Source organism: Aptenodytes forsteri, unplaced genomic scaffold, assembly GCF_000699145.1.
Source record: "Aptenodytes forsteri isolate BGI_AS27 unplaced genomic scaffold, ASM69914v1 Scaffold320, whole genome shotgun sequence".
Classification (NCBI taxonomy): Eukaryota; Metazoa; Chordata; class Aves; order Sphenisciformes; family Spheniscidae; genus Aptenodytes; species Aptenodytes forsteri.
Window position 1 is genome coordinate 1,569,471 of NW_008794890.1, and position 19,596 is coordinate 1,589,066.

The window sequence follows — 19,596 nt, forward strand, 5'->3', positions numbered from 1 at the left end:
ATCTATCTTCCACCTGGCTCAAAAAAGAGAGAGAAAAGGGAAACAAGTCCTAAATCTCCAGAAGCAAATCCATCGATATTTTTTCCTAGCCCAATGAAGACATGAGCCATTTAGAGACAACACACTTCTTTTTCAGTGAGTGATTATATTATCAGCCCTAATGTATTTCAATTTCCATGGAGAAGTAAAGGTATGACAACAGTCAGGATGGAGCAGACCTGTTGAAATCTGAGAAACGCCATTCATCACTGATTAAAGTGACAGAAGACTACAAAGATTGTTTTTAAACTATTTCCTATAGTATTTTCTTTCCCATATTGTCTAATTCATGGTTATATGCCTAATGACACAAAGTATAGAAAATCGTCCTTGTCTTACAAAAAGAAGCTAAAAGTGAAAACCTGACTCCTGGAAACTGATGATGTTGTGCTATTAAAACATATTTTACCAACAGGATTTTAGCTGGCTTCCAGTATGATAAAATACTTCACTTCTATTGCAAAGCATTAATGTTTCCAATTACCCATCTCCCCATCACAATATTTCATATGTGCTAGGCCTGAATAATGACACCCTATTACCAATTTTTTGCGACTAAAATTTTACGTAGTGATGCTAGTGGTATTAATTGTACCAGTATAAATTTTCTAAATTCTGCTTTCCCTTACAGCTACGTCATCCAAATAAAATCATAGTGAAGCAATACAGCTCACTGAGACACACTGCCTCAAACTTTTGGAGATGTGCTTTATTCATTTTACATCCTGGATTTTGACAGAGGCAGGTTCTGTGCTCAGTGTTTGGAGGCTCCACTCTGGTCTGTATTAGGGGCTCTGAACCTAGTTTGAGCCTGCAAAGTGGGCAAATGTGCAAGCAAAGAAGTGCTGTACCTCTGCCTTCTCCAGAAAAGGGGCAAAATGTGGATTTGGGGGGACCAGTGCTGTCACTCAGCCAGTTGTGCTCCCCATCGAAACACCCGCTTGCTCATTTCAAGTCTTTTGGCAAAACAGTAGATCATGGCATAAAGGCAGCACTCTGTGCTGAGTCTAAACACAAAACCAGTGAATTGTCTGATATTTGTAGAGTAAATAAATTTATTACCCTATGAGTTGATCTTTGTTTTGTTCCACAAGGGTGGGAGGAACATTAGAGACGATGACTTGCATATCCAACTGATTGACCACAGAGACCTGGAAACAAAAGAGTGAAATTCAATTTGCACTCCCATGCATAACATCCTCCCTGTACAAAAAGAATGGAATAATTACTTTCCTGCTTTCATAGCCATGCCCTGATGTCTGGATTTCTCATTTTAATTCCGAATAAGAGAGCTGGGAAATCTTGCTTTGCTTGGCAGCCAAAACCAATAAACAGCAGGCAAAGATTTAACTAGAACTGTAATTGCAGGACTGCATCAGAATTATAGATTTTTTAAGGTGGGGACTACGAAACCTGTTCTTCATAGTTTAGAGTTTACTTACAGAATCATGGATCTCCCACGTGCCATATTCAAAATCACTTATGAGCATTTTGGTATTTTTGATGACTTGACAGGAAAATCCAACCTTGGAAATACGCAGTTTGCACCAATGTAAATGCAAATACCAGATTAATTCAACTAAATCAATGATACTTGGTTAGAAAATCACAAAGGAAAGTGTTCATCTATTTTGAAGTCATCAGTGTAAGTTATTTTAATCTCCAATTTTTTTTTAGCTTCTCCCTCTATATGGCATAAACCCGTGCATAACCATGTGCATTTTACAATTGCACTTTATTTAAAAGGACAGGGAAAATGCCTCTTTAATACATGCAATTCTCATGTGCTTTATTTAAAAAAAAATAAAATAAAATCCAGGATTCCATGAAAGAACCAACTGACCTCAGAACAAATCTCTCACATTAGCATTTTCTACTACAAAAGCAACATAACTCTTCTGTTTCTCAATGGCAGGTCGGACGGTCAGGGTGCAGAAGGGACTACATGCATGCATGAAATTCAGCAGATTTGGCAAACTCTGCTTCACATCTCCTGATCTGGTCTCCTCAAGCTATTTTTATCCCAAGAAAAGGCTGCCTTCCAGTAAAATGATTGCATGCTTTTTCCTCCCTTTTAAATATTCTTGCATTTTGCAATAGCTCTCTCTCTTCACTAGCACAGCCAACCTCCCCTTAGGTTGTGAAAGGAACAGTTACTTCCCATACTGGTGGAGAAAATAAACCATTTCTTAAAACTTGGCTCATGTCCATATAGGCATGACAGCAAACATTATACTTCAAACCACCTCCCTATAGAGGATTCTGGAGGTAAATTTGGAAAAGTAGGACAATCTTAAACCCGATAAATTTAAAAATCAGAGTTAGCTGATTCAATTCTAAAAGAAAAAAACAACCCGTTTTTCAAAAGAGAAGTCTGAGCCCTGTAAGAACTTCAGCAGACAAGCCATAATATACTTTCACATCAAACACTGATTCACCAGCTTTGAAGCTTAATTCAACTTTAAATATTTAAATGTTCTTGAAATGTCATCAGATGCACTGATCAGCATGTACAGACTTCTGTGTAAGAAAAACAGAATTATAATGAACACAAAATACGTTTTAGACTAAGATCATTGAAAGGAACTCTAAAGCAATGAACAGTTTAATAGAATTAACTACATTAGCCAATTCAAGCAACCACTGTGCACCTATATACTCAGTACTGCATAAATGCAACACTTAAAAAAAGGCAATAGTTCTTTTGATATTCAGGGAATCACAATTATGACTACTTGTTCATATACAAAAATATGACTAAACACACATTCATGACAAGCTATAGTAAAACAAGGGTGTTGAACAAAAATCAAGAAAAAGTTAAGGTTTCCATAGTAACATTAATTTTCTTCCTATCCACATTTGTAAAGGCTTTCATTTTCCAATTATTAAAAATAGCATTAAGTTGAGGAACTAAGTCCAATTTAACTACATTGTAAGAAAAGCTGTGGGGAGAAACTGTTCCCTTCCACTCGAGGAGAGATAGAAACATGCTGAGAGCAGAGTTGGAAGATGTGGGAAAGCAAAGGCTCTTTGTGAGGAACCACCGTCACCGCTCTCTGGAAGCTTTTTGGGGCACAGTTACCAGGGATCATCCGACCCACCGTTCCTTGGAAAGCTTTTGCTACTTCCAGTCTACTGAGCAAAAATACAACCAGGTCCTGTGATGCTAAATAGCAGGCACCAGCCTAAATTATAGGTCTGGAAGTCAGCATGTTCAGACGTCTCATGTCCATAAGTATCTGAAGAATACATTGCTGAGAACTAGGAAAGGTCCAGGTTAAATTAAATAAGTAGCACAACAGACGGGAAGCTTGCAGCAGAGGCAGGGAAAGCATGTAATTGTTGATAACCAATAGCCCATAAGCCATATCCCTTTGATCCCATGAATGAATTCACTAGGCACTTTCCAGTTTTTAAATCAAGTGAGGCAGAGCCCACAAACAGTCCTGATCATTATACGGCACCAATGGATTCCTGGGAGTAGCTTATGCTGAGAGCTGAATGAGGAAGGGGCCTTGGGACCACCCCAAACCCCAACAAACATTTGATTAAAGATGATATCATAGTGAATATTCACTATCCACACTTACTTAGTACCTTTCAGTGCTTACTTGCAGCAAGCTTATATTAAAATGTAATTTCTTATTTCTTTCTTTTGTCTCACAGAGGCTAAAAAGGGAAATGCCATCACATGGAACCAAACTGTAGATCCACAGATGTCTAACTTGAGCCATCCTGCCAGTCCCAAGCCAGCAGGAACAGACTGGTATCCTTCACATAGACCATCCCCTACACCATGAAGACATTTTACCAGTGGGTTTGGCAGCTTATGCGGCTCACAGAGCTGTGCCAGGGCTCTGAGGAAGCATCCTGGCCCCAATTCTGGAGGATACCTTGCTCTGCTCAGATTCTTCGCAGTACTGTGCCTCTGTACTGTACAGAGGTGTCGCCCCACCTCTTCTCTCTAGGCCTCCTCCCAGTGCAATCCTTTCTTCTTCCCGCACATCTTATTCTTTTGCACATGAGTAATTAAATTCATTTCCCTTATCTATGTGCACTCCTTGAGCTTGTATTGAAAGGAATCAACGCCTCCCAGTCTGAGCACCTGACACCACAGTGCCAGCAGCATAAATTCTGTTCAAATCATGAAGCCCAGGAACAGCTTAGTCTGGTTAGAAAGGATCTTCACGTATGGATCATGTTCAGTGCAAACCCAAACTTTCATGGTGGTATGGTGTCAGTCTGTAACTGTACCTACAGCTACTCCAAACTTTCACGCCTTGCTCAAAAACACTGTACCAGAGTGCTCATCACTCACTCAGACAACCTAAAGATACCTCTATAAATTAATGAGACATACTTCACTTTCTAATTTTAATGTCAATACCTTCTGGCTATATTTTAATATACTATTACTGCATAAATTGTGTGAGAATGCCATATCATTTTGGGAGGTCAAGCATGAGGACATCATACATTATGTTTATTTGCTGAATTCCTGCATAACTCAATATACCAAATATTATGGCTATCATTTGTATCATTTGACAGTGTTCCCATGAACTAGATAATGCACTTCATCCCTATGACTTTATGCTAATATTAACCCAATCCATCAAGTTATATAGGCTTTAAAAAAATTTAGCTTTGACAGTTTCTGTGACTGGACTAAATCAACGTCCTTTACTCAGCACAAGAACATGAAGCTCAAGGCCTAAAGCTGGTGCCATTTTTGAAACGTTGCTTCCCTGAAAATTTAAAGTACAGTCTCAGCCCAAAAATATTCCTTGCGTCTCCCTTCCAGACATGAGCAACTAAGACATGGCAACCTTGGCTTTCCCCAGCAAGTCAACTGACTTCTAGGTTTCAGAGAATGCTTGCTCAGATATTTGCCTGCACTGCAAGCCAGATATACCAGATCTAACTCTGATCCAGAAGCTACGTACTCATGTTAACACAGAGTACAGCCCAAGTCAGCAAGCTTTCAGCTTGGCTTATTAACTGGGGTTTAACACGATGCTAACTCTGCTTCACAGCTTTGATACAGGAGCTGGCTGCACCTTGCTGGCTTAGAGAACAGGTGGAGATGATCTGTAAATGCTTGTGTCCGACCGCACAGATGTGACCTGCTTTATACTTGTAATGCACAAAACCAGCACTTTTTTTTGCTGCCATCTGGGTCCAGAAGACCCAGAACATAACTTAGGTCCATCTTTAACGCAAACAATTAGCATCTAAATCGAACCATTAACAACGGCTCATTGAATAAAAAAAATACTGATCATCATGTCTAGTGTGGTAACTGAGATGAGTATCTGCCATGAAACATGACCATGTTTCAGATGGTCATAAAAGCTTTTGGTTTAAAAAACAAGCTTTTTTTCAGTGACGTAAAAAGATTAAGTACACACAGTTTATGGCCTTCCTATAGGTCTGCCTGGAAGTAAACTTCATGTAGTCTTTGAATTTCCTCAGGAATTATTCCATAAAGATAATGCCTGGCTCATACTTACAAGTACTTCTGCTTTGCTGCTCAGTCCTTTTCCATAATTGTCAGTTGCAATGACCTGAAACTTGAAATAGGATCTTCTCATATTTTTGAACAGCATAGCACTTTTTATTAGCCCTGTGTAAGCTTCAATCACAAAACCTTCTTTACCATCCTTGATTGGAGGAATGATGAGTCTGTATTGCATGGCACTGTAATTCCCAGTGTCTTTATCATCAGCCTAATAGGAAAAAGAAAACAAGCAGAGGCAAATAAAAAAAGTAAATATGCATGCACAGAATCATTAACCTTGTCCTTTAAATAAAGCTGCATATTGGTCCAGCAAATTTCTTCCACTCTAACGTTTAAAACATTAGATCCCGGAGAGCAGATATCACTGTTACTTTAAATGGTTCATTTAGCTTTGCTGCATACAGTTTTGCTTTTCCAGCAATTTCTTTCTCCTGTGTTGGCAATAAACTGCTCCAAATAAAAAGAAAAAAGAAGAAAAATATAAATGGACTTTCAAGTCTGCAACAAACTGAACAGGTAAGAACAGCTTAATTCTGAGAAACTTCCACTGCCAAATATTAAATATCAAAGAAAAAAAAAAAACAGCAATGCATTCACAAACTTACACAAGAATGTCCTCCCTCTTCTGAGAGACATTCTGCACCCTCATTGATTAAGCACATGTATTTCTGGAGTAATTTTATCCTTTTTTATTTAAAAAAAAAAAAAAAAAAAGGATTGAGTGGCATTCTTGCGATGCCACACAATGGACCTGATGTACGGACCCAGTGTAGGACACAAAGCTGCCCTGGCATTCTCCCATTGCTGAACTGCTGCAGAATTAGGACGCAGTCCTGGCATCAATTAGGCATCCCCGGGAGCTATGTTATTTCACCTACCTTGTGCCTGACAACCCTGCGTAGCCCCGTTCTGGCCTCTTCTGACCTACTCCTTTGCACAAATCATGCTCCTGTATTATGGCAGTACCATAATTCAGATGGGAGTGTTTTTGAGGACCCTTATAATGCTTTCATGTGCTCTGTCTAGGAAGGGGTCAGCGAGATGGTAGCTAATTACCACCTGTACATTTGCTCACTCATTAGACTTGGGCACTGCCTCAGCATCTGGGACACTTCAGCATCTATTAGCAGGCTTTTATCAAAACATTGGCACGACTTCTTAAACCTGTGGCTTCAGCTAATGCTGGAGAAAAAAACCACCCTTAACTTCAAAAAGGTGCAGGTCTTTGTGTAAAATCCATAATTCACCATGCCTTAAAAACAAAAACAAAAATCACAATCTAGTCAGGGTTTATGGCAGTGTGAAGAGTTGTTTACCACGATACACCATTGCCATCTAAAAAAGCATTATCTGTGCAAGGTCATTAAGCCTTCACAGATGGCCATTAATCATCATTAATTGTTTCCTCACCATCAGTGAACAAGATCTATAAGGTGGAAACTTTTACTAACTCCTGTTTTGTCTTTATTTTCTGATAATTTTCAGGGAATACCAGTGAGGAGATACAACAAGTGAGTCTATGCAGCACAGTGATTGCATTATGCACCATCAAGAGATACCCGTGCCAGATGAATGATCCAGGTACTCAAAACTGTATGAGCTTTCCTTGCTACTCCGACTGCTATCAGACCAGACAGAATAGATAAAACTATACAGCGCTTAAGTGATAATATCTGGGCTGGTTTAGCTAAAGATAGCAAACGTGTTTCACATAGCACATCAATGTGCTGCAGAGCTGCCCAAAAGATGAGCTCCCTCAATGACACTGGCTGTCACTCATCACAGAGACAGAACTGTTTAAAACGGTCCTTGCATCCTTTGTAAATGTTTTGTTTTCCTCTAAATTGACAAAGCTTTACCTGGCTTGGCTACAAAAAGCATAAATATAAAATGTGTTGAAGTGCTTCTGTTCTCTAGTTCTATAGCTTTTTTTAAGGCTTTTAAAAATCAAGATTACTACCTCTTGGGTGATCTCAAACCCCCTTATATTAGCACTTTTAGGAAAGATGGGGAAGGTTGAAAGTTTTCTGAAATTTACCTCGTTCTGTCAGTCAATAGGTAAAGATATCGGTGAGCTTTTCCAAAGCACTCCTGCTATCCAACTGGCATGGGTGACTACAACCCCAAAACATCACGGAGCCAGCAGACAGGAGCTTGACAGGTGGATTTTCAGGACTAGGCTCATTTTTGGCTTTCCTTTTGACAAGTAAATTGCTGAAGGAACAAATAAATGTGAAGACATGCTATATGGTGCAAGGAAACAAGGAAGTGGCTGTACCTAAAAATCAGGTTGATACGCATGTGGTAACAGTCATCACTATTTGAGAGCTAAATGTCAGTGCTCAGCACCGAGCTCAAGTCAGCCCTTTTAAGAAGTGCATAAATACCTGAATTGCACAACAGGTTACCTTCATTCCTCCAGCAACCTCACCAACTTCAGTGACCTTACTGGACTCTTACTCCCACCAGTGTTTCATCTGATGTATTCTCAAATTAGCGTGTTGTGGTGGGTTGATCTTGGCCAGCTGCCCGAGGCCCACCCAGCTGCTCTCTCACTCCCCTCCTCAACAGGACAGGGGAGAAAATAAGATAAAAAAGCTCACGTGTTGAGATAAGGACAGGGAGCTTATCAATCACTATCACAGGCAAGACAGACTCAACTTGAGGAAAATTAATTTAATTTACTGCCATATAAAATAGATTTGGATGATAAGAAACAAAGACAAAAAGTAAAACACCACCTCAGCTGTGCCTGGCCATGGGGCTGTTGGAACTGTTTGTGCCTGGCCCAGGGCAGCATCGGCCTCTCCTCACAGAGACCACTCAGCCCCTGCCTGGGCACAAGCACCCTGTAAACATCCAAAAATCAAGTATTTCACTTCAAGTATCTGTTCTTAACCAAATGCAAAGGAAATCTTAAAATTACAACTATGAGATTCCACGTGATTACTATTACTACTAAAATTACTATTACTAAAGAAACATGTAAAACCAGCATGATAACAGAAATAAAACATCCTTGAAAATATGCAAACTGTAGGTTACAGAGGCATTCAAAGTAGCTTCTCTTGGTGCTTTTTGGATCAATTTTGCCTATGTGTTGTAGGAGAGCTTTACATCCTCCATATACTCAAAAAAGAGATCAGGAAGCCTCTGCCTGTAGTAGCAGGGGATAACATTTGGCACAATCCATCCAGAAGACCACCTCCATGCTGCTTGAGAGATAAGAAGGAAACCTCTTTGGCAATGATTTTATGGTAATGCAGAGCGACTAACTTTTAAAAATAAACACTTCTTTGCCTCATACCTAACAAATCACTGTATGCATGCATCTAAGACCAGGCAAGTACAGGTTGTACAACATAGCCCAGTTTAAAGCCACAAACAACATAGGAAAGATCAATCTGGCAAAAACCACTGGCTTATCCACACTCAACTTTGCATGTTGATAATGGAGCTGGCAAGGGAAAAAAAAAAGTAATTCCTGTAACCCCACACGGCATGTGTTTTGGCACATGAGACACAGAGGCACAGGTAGTAGAGCACTATCTGATCCGGCTCCTTTGGGGTCTTCACCATAGCGAGACAGGACTTACAGCAACTGCCAAACTGCCCCCTAACTGCCAAAGGCTCTCTGGAGGTGCCCTGAGAGATGAGCACTATGTCCTTTCAATAAAAAGCCAATTTCTTTGTTAAAATGGACTTATTAGATTGGTTCAGCTGGGCTATAAGCCTATCATTTTTTTAATATTAGCAAATTCTATCTCAACAGAAAGATACTTTTAACAGTATTTTGTTTCAATAACAACAGAAATCAATTTCACCTTCAGTATTTCACGCTTGTGTATGTCTGCAACTAAGGACAAACAAAATTTGGATCCAAATTAGGATATCAATATTGCAGGCACAAGCATTAAATAAAGTCAGCCTTTCTGAAAAAACATCACACTAGTGTAGTTGCTTAGAAGGAACGGTATGATAAGTCTTGCAGCTGAGTTTAATGCATGAAACTCCAGTGAAAGAGGCATTTTGAAATTTTAAGCATGCAGCCTCTAAAATCCTGGAGTTCAGATGCCCAAAGCTGGTAGGCAGGCTGTAAGTTAATTTTCAGAAGTTCTGAGAACTCAGTGGCACTCCAGAGAAATTGATGGCCTCAGTATCATTACAGTTCAGGCTATTTCCATCCCAGAAACCATCTACATGCAGATTAGCAAAGCCAGGTGCAAAACAGCCTGAGGAACTCGGAAAAATCATCAGATTCCAATTTCAAATATTTTAACTTTGTTGTTTCCATTCCCCCCCTTTTCATCACTATTTATACTTTGATCAAACCTAACGACACTCGGTGCAACATTCAGCTTTGCAGGACCACCAGAGAGAGCTTGTGAGCTGCTGACATTAGTGTAGCAACTTCTTTAATACAGAGTAAGAACGTTTGCTATTCTTGTAATTTGTCCTGAAGGTAAATATTTTTGACACTTCATTAGGAAGAGATATACGATATCTCAAGAGTTGCATTACGACTGTCAAAGAAGAGAGGGAGCTATACTTAATATTACAGCAGTGTGTCCTCCTTTTATTATGTGCAAGAAATACAGATGTCTCCTAAATTCTGCTATGATTGAGTACCGATAAATATGTACGATTTTAGGAATTACCAGGCCAAACTCAACCTTCCTGTAACTAAGCGTAAGCGTGCCCACACAATGGAGCTTCGTTGGCATCACTGTGTGCTGCCTCCAGCCCTTACCCATCCTCTCTCACGGAGGAAGAGGTGCAACTGCTGGGGTGCTCCCTAACCCCACCACAAAAGCACATTACACCAGCCAGGTATCAGCTCAGATATGCTGCTCTAGGCCTTAACATTGAGGGTATTTACCACGAAGTCATTAACAGTTATTTTTTGTAACTTTATTGGCAGCTATCTCTCTTAGAGCAAAAAAACCAGTAAGCCAAGCGTTCTCAGTGACTACATCTCCTATACATGGACTGCCAGCACAACTCGCAGCAAGTCATTAGAAATATTAAAATTCCTGGCACTGCAGAGGCAACAAAGAGACGGACACTGTCAGTGCTGGGTTCGCTCTCAGATAAGCAATGTCTAATTCAGCCCAGCACTGCAGCGGCAATGCGATGAAGGGTACAGCTGCTTTGCTGCCAACAAAAAGTGCTTTTAACACATCAGTTGCCTTAAAACAGAAAGGGAGCAGAAGGGTACTTTGTTTGGTTTGGTTTTCAGCTTTAGGAGGACTGAGAGGGGAAAAAAGTGTTAGCTTAAGTATGGAAATAGATAGGACTCACTAGAGCTGAGTCAAGCTGCATGTCTGGAAGACAAGAGATGAAAATATATGAGCTGAAAACTAGGAGTGATAGAGATTCCTTTAGTGGTGCTTCTGTAACCAGCTACATTTTGTATATATATGTTTTTTCTGGTGTAACTAATTAACACAAGACTTGGGTTGCGTTTGAGCACTTCACACAGAAGCTGTCCCTAAAGGCCATCCAAACATCTCACAGCTAAGAATTTAGTGGAGAGAGGTCTGTAAAGGACAGTAAGTTTGAGGAGCAGATGCCAGGAGATGCAAAGCTACAGTATTCTGAGGCAGTCTGTGGCAAAAACAAGCTGATGACCACGAGTGTGAAAGTGCTAGAGACAGGTAACAGTGTAAAAGAGCACAGTGGTGAAGAAATACAGAAAAAAAAGAAAAACTGCAATAGCTGTAACAAACTTACTAGCTTGAGTGCCTGTAAATCACAAAGTAAAACTGCCTCTAAAACAGTACAATGGCAGATGTGGCTTCAGAACTGAAAATATTCAACAATCTGTAAATTCCTACCAGCAAAAATGGTCTTGTTCTAAAAGCTATTTTATGTGCCAGCAGCTGACTGGAAACAGTTGAACCTGCCATCTGCTTAGTGGCACTCAGCTAGGAAGAAGAAAAAAAATCCAACAGCCCATTCCCATTCATTTTACATGCCCTGTTAGCATCCTCAGGCTCATGATTAAGTGTGACCCTGCTAGGGGGACTGGAAAACATTTAAAATTAACAATTGCATTTAACTCTAAGCAGCTAGTTTGAATTTAGCTCACACTGAGAATGATAAAAACTGTAATCGTCTGATGATTATGCAATAGCTTCAGGAGCTACGGCTAACGAAGATTTTAATGCTCATCCCAAACAAGCCACCAAACATGTCAGCCCACTGGCAATTTTGGTGACAGTATCAGAGTGTTATTGCCACATGGCATTGCTTTCACAAGACTCTCTGGGTGAGGGGATAAGTGCCCTACCATAATACTGTGATTGTGCGGCCACATAGTTGCGCCTCACACTGCAATATTCCCTGCGGAAATGTGCAGATTTGAGAAATGTCAAATAATCACCTTTCATGAGGGCTGCACGGAGCCAAAGAGTAATTAATTTACACTTTAAATGCATCGTTTGTTAGGCATACTTACAAAGGTACTACAACAAAGAGGAAAAGAACGGACTCTGCTAAGCATATTGCTGATCACTGCCCCAGACCACTCCAAGTAAACCCCAGCTCCACGGAAACTTCTGAGAAATACAGTTAGTAAGAAAAAAAAGGGAATGAGAATTGTTCACTTTTTCCTCCAATGGTGTCAAAAAACCCAAGGTGTGGAAACATGGATCAATTTTGATAGGCTGTCTTATCAGACAAAATGTTGAATAAGAGGCATTCCCAAACTTGTATTTTGAAAAAAAATTAGAAACATTGGTTTTATGGGATTTTCCTGCTATGCCAATAGCAGCTAGTGCTCGATACAGTAGGTTTATGTGTATGTGCCGTGAGGGAGGGCAGACCACGCAGCTGATCCTCCATGGGATGAGAATGATCCAGCATTGCAAACACTCCAGGCATACTAACCCCTTCCAGCCCCTGTAGGAGGTACTTTACTCTGGAAGGCATGTGCAGGACTAACAGTCTTAAAAATGTTAGAAAATAACATAGTAATTGAAATAATCTAATATTACATTTGAAAAAAATCACGAAGGGTAGTAGTTTTTCTGAACACTGCCAAGGGAAAACAATGGTACTGTTTTTTATAGTAAAGAGTTTAGCAAGCCAACATATTACCTCAAGATATGTTCTTTGAAATAAATTACCTGTGTGCTTGGAATTACTGTAATATTATTCTTAGCAGGGCAAGCAGCTTCTTGTCAGAGGCCAGATGTTATAGCAGATGCACATGTTTGAGGGTGTGCTGTTGTCACTGCAAATAGACTTCAAAGTAGATTTTTACTTCTACCAAGTATGTTTTCTCCCTACAGATTACTCTCTGTGATTCATAAAGCATATTTTAACCAATAAAATATTATGACTGGAAAAGTAGTTCATTTTTACAAAGAAGCAGTTCTCTTATATACATGCAAAAGCAAAATTAGAGAAGGGAAAACTTTGTGTTTCACAGCAGAATGCTGTCTCAAGGTGCCGAGGATTGACTCTCACTTCTACAGAACTTGCCACTGTGAAGATTTACCTGTCATCCCAAGGAAAAAGGAAATACCAAAAGAAATCTAGAGGTTATAGGCATGAATAGAAAATAACTGGAGATTTAACATGGATAAATGCATCTGGGCAAAAAAGTAATCCCAGTATTCTCTCTATATGTAACACATAACCATACCCAGGAATTTTAAACATTTATTCTATCAATTGCTTTAGATCAGTATGCAACCGCTAAGATAGATTGCTTTCAAGGATTACGGTTAAGTAAAGAGTAATTCCTGTTCCCCTGTGTGTCATTAGGGTAAAAACCTGTAGCATAAAATGGCTTTGTTTTATTTTGCTGTTCTGTATATTAAGATATTCAAAGACTAATAAAGGATGAAGTTACATTATGAAGCCTACTGGAAAGGGGTACAAAATACAGAAAAGGTCTGAAATGAAAATTTGATCAACCATATTCTAAGAATCAAGTTTCCTTCAGGATGTAACTGCATTTCAGACTCCACTGGCTCCTATTATCATCATCAAACCTCTCTGCTGGCTTCATATTAGAGCCATTTCTATCAAATACAGGTCAGCCACTTCCAGAGACTGATTCACTGGCATTTATTTTGGCAAGCTTCCTTTTCTGCAAACATTTTCAGTAGAAAAAAAACCTTCATAAACTGAGAAGTAATTCAGAAAAGAACCTCTCACTTTCTTTACTAGAATTAGCATCTCTGATATTTCCTCATTTAAATACACTTCAACAAACAAAACTAGAGATGAATACTGTAAAAGGAAATGTTTAAAATGAAAGGGCTAATAACACACTATTATAGTGAAAAGTCAATTCCTGCTAGTAATTTCCCTAAAGATTGTGTTCATTTTAGTTTTGTTTTATAGAGCAGATTGAAAATATTGTGTATATAGCTAAAGGAAGTCTGGTTCTAATTCTGAGGGGAAAACCAGGAGTTATATGAAAATAGCAGTGGCAAAGCAAAATAACTAATTCTAATACAATGAAATGCAAAGCAAATCTCAAACCACAAAATTCATAAATTAGTAGTCATGAGTATTACATCTGGTTTTAATTAACACATTCATAACAAAAAGCACGAAAAGGCCTTTGATCATGGAAATGGGCTCTTCTATACGTTGAAAATTCTGGGGGAAAAAAGAGAATTGCAGAAAAGGGGAGAGAGCATAAAAGGTTATTATAACACCAATCCCCATCAGGACTGTCCAACACCTGAAGCCTTCTTCTGAGCACCACCAGAACTGTAATTAAAGCAATTATCCAGCCTGCTGTTCCTGTTGTTCCAGCTGTCCCACCACTGCAGGCCCAGCGCAATGGTTGCAGAGCGAAAGGGAAACCCAAATAACCAGCAACCAAGACGTCCTGCAGCTGTCCTACCACCATGGCTTCTGACTACCCTTTGGTCTTGCATCAAATCATCAACCTGGACTCAAAATATCTCATCTCTGTGTTGTATATCTTTGATAGCCTTGGGGGGAAATGAGTAGGCTTAAAAAGACAGCTGTGTGACATTGCCTGTAGATTTGAGACACGATAATCAGCCTCAGCTATCATTTCAAGAGAAATGGTATTTAACACAGCTCCACATTTCCTGTTGAGCTATTAGCAACATAAACATAGTCTTTAAGATACAAGGACTAAAGCCTCAGTTAAAAAGTGCCATTTGAATAAATATATTCCTTTTATTATTTTCTTAGAGCATTAGTACTTATCAGCTTTCAGAAGATGCTAGCCTCAAAACAATCATATTCCTATAGAATAATTCATATAGCATATCATTAACCAAATTAATTCTAATTAAAAGTGACTTCTTGATAATGATTTGTGGCATTCTGAGCTCAAGCTTCCTTTTTATCTAATTATAGAAATCTTTCTAAAAATCGAGAGCAAGACAACACATTACCCTATTCTAAAAGGATTTGCTATTCAAATGAATATATTCAAGAAAGCGGTTGCTGCTGCCAGCAAAATTGCTGCACCTTACAGAGCTTGGAGAAGCAATCTATAGTATTTGCCTTAGTCACATACGTAACTGTTTTGATGATGAGAGAAGTGTTTATCCAATATTTTATTGGCCTATTTGTCTCTAAACTCAATTTGTGTGTAAGATTATGTACTCAGTACTAGTTTTCTTCTCTCCTTGCATTTTTTGGGGTTTGGCCCCTGGCAGTTAGATTATTTCTTACTCCCAGTGCTACTCACTAGGCTGTATGGCATAATTAGTGCCAACACTGGGGTGCTTTACAAAATATTTTTCAAGAGGGGAAGAACCGTGCTTTGATGGGAAGGGTGAAATTTTGTTCAATCCACAGCCTACAGAATGATTTAAGCAACTGAAGTTAAACATACAAATGTTAAGCAGTATATTTGTGATGAATTTTTTTAAAAATGATTTATATAAATTGCTATATTAAAAATTAATGACTACAGCAAATCACTAAGTACTGTTAAAGAGGAACCAATTAGTGGTTGGGTTTTTTTTAATTTGAAAGCTGTCATTTTTGCATACGGCAATAAAGCTTCTCATCTTATTTTTATATAAATTACACTCATCAAAAATGAGTCATTCTTATGTGCCAATAACACTGTACAAAGAAAGAGAGGTAGTTGGAGAATAATTTATTAAATGCCAAAACGAGACAGAACTGGAGATCTGTCTACAGCTTAAGGGAGTGTCAGCAGGACACCGATTACCCAGGGCAAAGCCTGAGCAGAAACTGCCCTGCACACCCCCCTGGCTTCCTCTGGGAAGACGCAGGTGCACAGCTGGGAAGAGAGCTGCAGGCGCCTTAACTCATCCCTTGGCCTGGACAAGTGCTGGAAGAGGCCACTGAGGATCTTGGTGGGGTAGGGATCACCTGGAGGTGAGGATCTGGGCATAAACACAGCTGTTAATCTTATCCTGCAACTTAAGCACCTCTCAGTATTAACACCGACACTGTTCTGACATTTCAGACTTTTTCAACTATTGCAAAACTAGATACATTTTTAAAAACTTAAAAAATATTGTTTACTTCTTGCTTAATGTAACCCATATACTCTCTAAAATACAGACACGGTGAATTTCAACCCAGATTACAAAGTAATTTTTGAACCTCCTTAGTATCTACACTGGTAAACACCTATAATTTAGTACTATCTAGCTAACGTCTCTCAGCTCATCTTTTCTATTTCCTATTTGATAAAAAGGAAAAATTGTATTAGCTTAAACTGCCACTAAACAATAACTGCTGGCAAGTGCCTGCCACTGTGATTATTATGCTTAACTAATTTAATTACCTCAATGGCAAAAAAAAGCAGGCATGCCCTGTAAATCACATCTAACTGCAGGAGCCATATCAATATCTAAAACCCAGCCATTCCGATCACTGCAGTTAACCCCCCCCATCCATTGATCTTTTCCCACTCTTATTCCACCAACAGTGACTGGACAAAGCAAACCTGTTTGCACAGGCCTGCTCCAGCCTCTTGGCAGACAACAGGAGCTGGTTTAAAACACTGTGTTAAAGCAGCTCTATGGTATCCATAAAGACCCGCCCACTTGTAAAGCTGTCCCAGAACTTTGGCAGACTGAGCTCTCTATCGCTGCAGCCGTGCTAGTATGATCTCCCTCCTGGCCTTTGATGCTCAGCTCAGGAACATGTTGCAAACTTCAGGAAGCTGAAACTGAAGATATCTGAACATAACAAAGAACTGTGTGGTGTTCAATTCAAACCTCTGCTAAAGCCACACACAGCTTTGAGCTCGAGCTTTTAGGAGAAAGGAGAAGGTTTGAAGATGAGTCTTGGTTTTCTGCCAAGATACTTTCCTCAAAAACGGATGCATGGATAAATGGTAACAGAAACCAAACCACTATCTGGTTCTTGGGCTTAACATAAAATTCCAGATCCTGATCTTCAGATCTAAAAGGCTGAAGTAGATATAGGTATCCAGATGATGAGTTGTTACCTCAACTCAAGTATTATGTACTTAAACCCCCCCTTTGCTTTCAATGTAAGTAAACTAGCAATGACCAGCTTCTTGCAATAAATCTGACCCTTATTTTCAATCAACAATATCTCCTCTGCCACTCCAGAAAAAGTCATTGCTCACTAACAGAGCCAGCGCTGGTGTTTCCAAAATTAGGGCTTCCAGAAGCAGCATCCTCCGCGAGCCTACCGAAGGCCCTCATTGGGGAATTTTTATTGTACCCACTTGAGGCAAATTAAACACACATTTGTGCTTAAAATATAAAAATATAATTAATGAATGTGATTTATTTTCTCTGAAAGTCTGCTAAAATATGGTTAACTAGTAAATTATGCTATAAAAGTTGTATTATACAAAACTTTTTGCTACAATATGAAGGCAATCAAACACAGTGCCAAATGGTTGCCTGCCCTTAATGCTTCCAACACTTGGGCAAGTAGGTCACCTCAAAAAAGGAGAACTTTGCCATATTATATCACTTTCACATGAGAAAGTCAATGTAGGTGCTCACAATGTCAATTATCTTCATTTGTGACTTAAATATCTGTTTCCATGATCTATACTGTCTTTATGGTACATAACAGTTACGCAGTTGATGAAAGAGTCATGAGAAATATATCGCCGTTAACTTGAGTTGCATTTTTATGACATAAAAGCAGAAGATGGATCCTATCTCACCTCTGATCAAGTGCTGTTTTTTGCCTTCTTATTTTCTCTTCACTGAACTGGGTTGTCCTCATTTCTCTTCTGATACGCCCTACTGTTTTACAGACTTCAGTTTATCCTCTCCCCTGTGTGATTTCTTAAGCATCTCACCTCACTTAGAGAACCAACCCTTAAGAACCGCCTCTACGGTTGGTTCTCACTCAGAGAACCAACCTTCTCAGCCGCCTCCGTACCAGTAAATGCCTGGTACAAAACAACGTTATGACTTACACCAGCCCTGTCTACTGGCGCAGGAACTGCCACAGTCATTAGGAGCATGGATATTCAGATGAAGGGATATAAAAATAAGGGCCTTGGAGAGTGATGAGTAGGAGTTGGTATTAAACATACACACGCAAACAATGATTGACAAAGAAAAGGCGGACTGGGAATTTTGAAACAACTGACTTGAGTATCCATATCATCCACTACTAATAGAAGTCTTCGACTTTCAGGTTTTCAAGCAAAATCTGTCACTTATAGATAAAAATCAAGAGAAAAAACAAAGAAGCTAGGAGTTAATCAACAGAGTTCCTACTGTACCTCTAGAATGCCTAATTTTGTTTAATACAAGGAAAACACTGGCTCAATTCAGAGTCCATTCTTTTTTTGGTAACAACAATCTTGCACTTTAATTTAAAATAAATGTTTTCTCCTTCCCTCAGGATAATGGAATGTACATAAGAAACCAATTTAAAAGTTAATGTCACTTCTACACATTTAGTACCTATTTATTGCTGGTATCTCCCTGAAGTACAGGGGAAAAAATGGCAAGTTTGGGTCCTAGTGTGCAGGAAGTGTTGCATACTTTTCTACAACGGTGACTGTACAGCATTGCTGTGACAAATAACATGACACTGTTCATAACTAGAAAATGTTGGTTCACTATGAGTCCCAATAACAATGATTTCAACAATCTATAACATGCAGTTTTACATCTTTCAGTTGTAAAAATTCTCCTGTTAGTCAATACCATGTTCGAAGTCATTGTCAGTGACAGGAAGAATGAGAATATGCTGAGAATATAAGTTTCTTTTCAAAATTACTCAGAAGTCATTAAAAAATTAGCAACTATTAATGAATGCAGAAGATGAAAGCAAATGTATTTAAAACTCCTACTAAGGAGTTTTTTAGTAGAATAAAAATTTGAATAATAATAATAAAATGTAAATTCTAATAATTTTATTAGAATAAAAATTTGACTAATTTCTACAGTGCAAGCTATGCGTGTACTTTATTAATGTTCTTAAAAATTTCAACTTGGAAAACTACTCATTTAATTCTACTCACCTGAACTCTTCAAGAAAAGACATTAATTTGATTAATTCTTCTTAACACTAATTGGAATAGGTATTGTATTTAACTAACAGAGCAATTACATTTTTTTTTCCCCTAAAGGACAGAAAATAAGCTAACTAGCACCAACTGCTAAAAATGCTTGGTGTAGAATAAATTACAGCCTGATTTTCTGCAACAAGCACTTCTTAACTGTTTCTAATTTTACTTTAACTAAGCACACAGTTACGTTTGATGCCATCCACTAGTAACAACTTCTCTCTTATACCTTGTTCTGTTTTGCCTGTCAGCAGAGTCAGGGAGAATTCTGTCATATGTTTTAACAGAAGCAGGCTAGAGACATAAAATGGAAATTTCTTTTGTGTCTTCCTTTGTCGTCCTTTTCTGTCCTCTAATCACCTTTCTTGAGTCAAGTGTTTCTGAAGGGTAAATGCAGATTCCCCTCTTCATCCCCGAATACCCCTTACCTGTATGCCTGGCTCCTTCTCACATGCTTCTTGTCCCCTTGACTGACACACATGAATATCTGTGCCTAAGAAATCAGGAATGCCTCTTTGAAAGCCAGGTAAGA

At 38.9% G+C, this 19,596-nt stretch overlaps 1 protein-coding gene across 3 annotated transcripts in view; it reads right to left on the reverse strand.

The window, feature by feature from the left end:
* Positions 1-19,596, reverse strand: part of PCDH15 (protocadherin related 15) — a 387,556-nt gene that overhangs the window by 43,844 nt on the left and 324,116 nt on the right. For all 3 annotated transcript variants that reach the window (XM_009275078.2, XM_009275076.2, XM_009275077.1), the window contains exons 26-27: positions 5,556-5,771; positions 1,102-1,190 (exon numbers count right to left, since the gene is read on the reverse strand). In XM_009275078.2, coding sequence (XP_009273353.1) covers positions 1,102-1,190; positions 5,556-5,771 — 305 coding nt within the window. The remainder of the gene's footprint in view (positions 1-1,101; positions 1,191-5,555; positions 5,772-19,596) is intronic.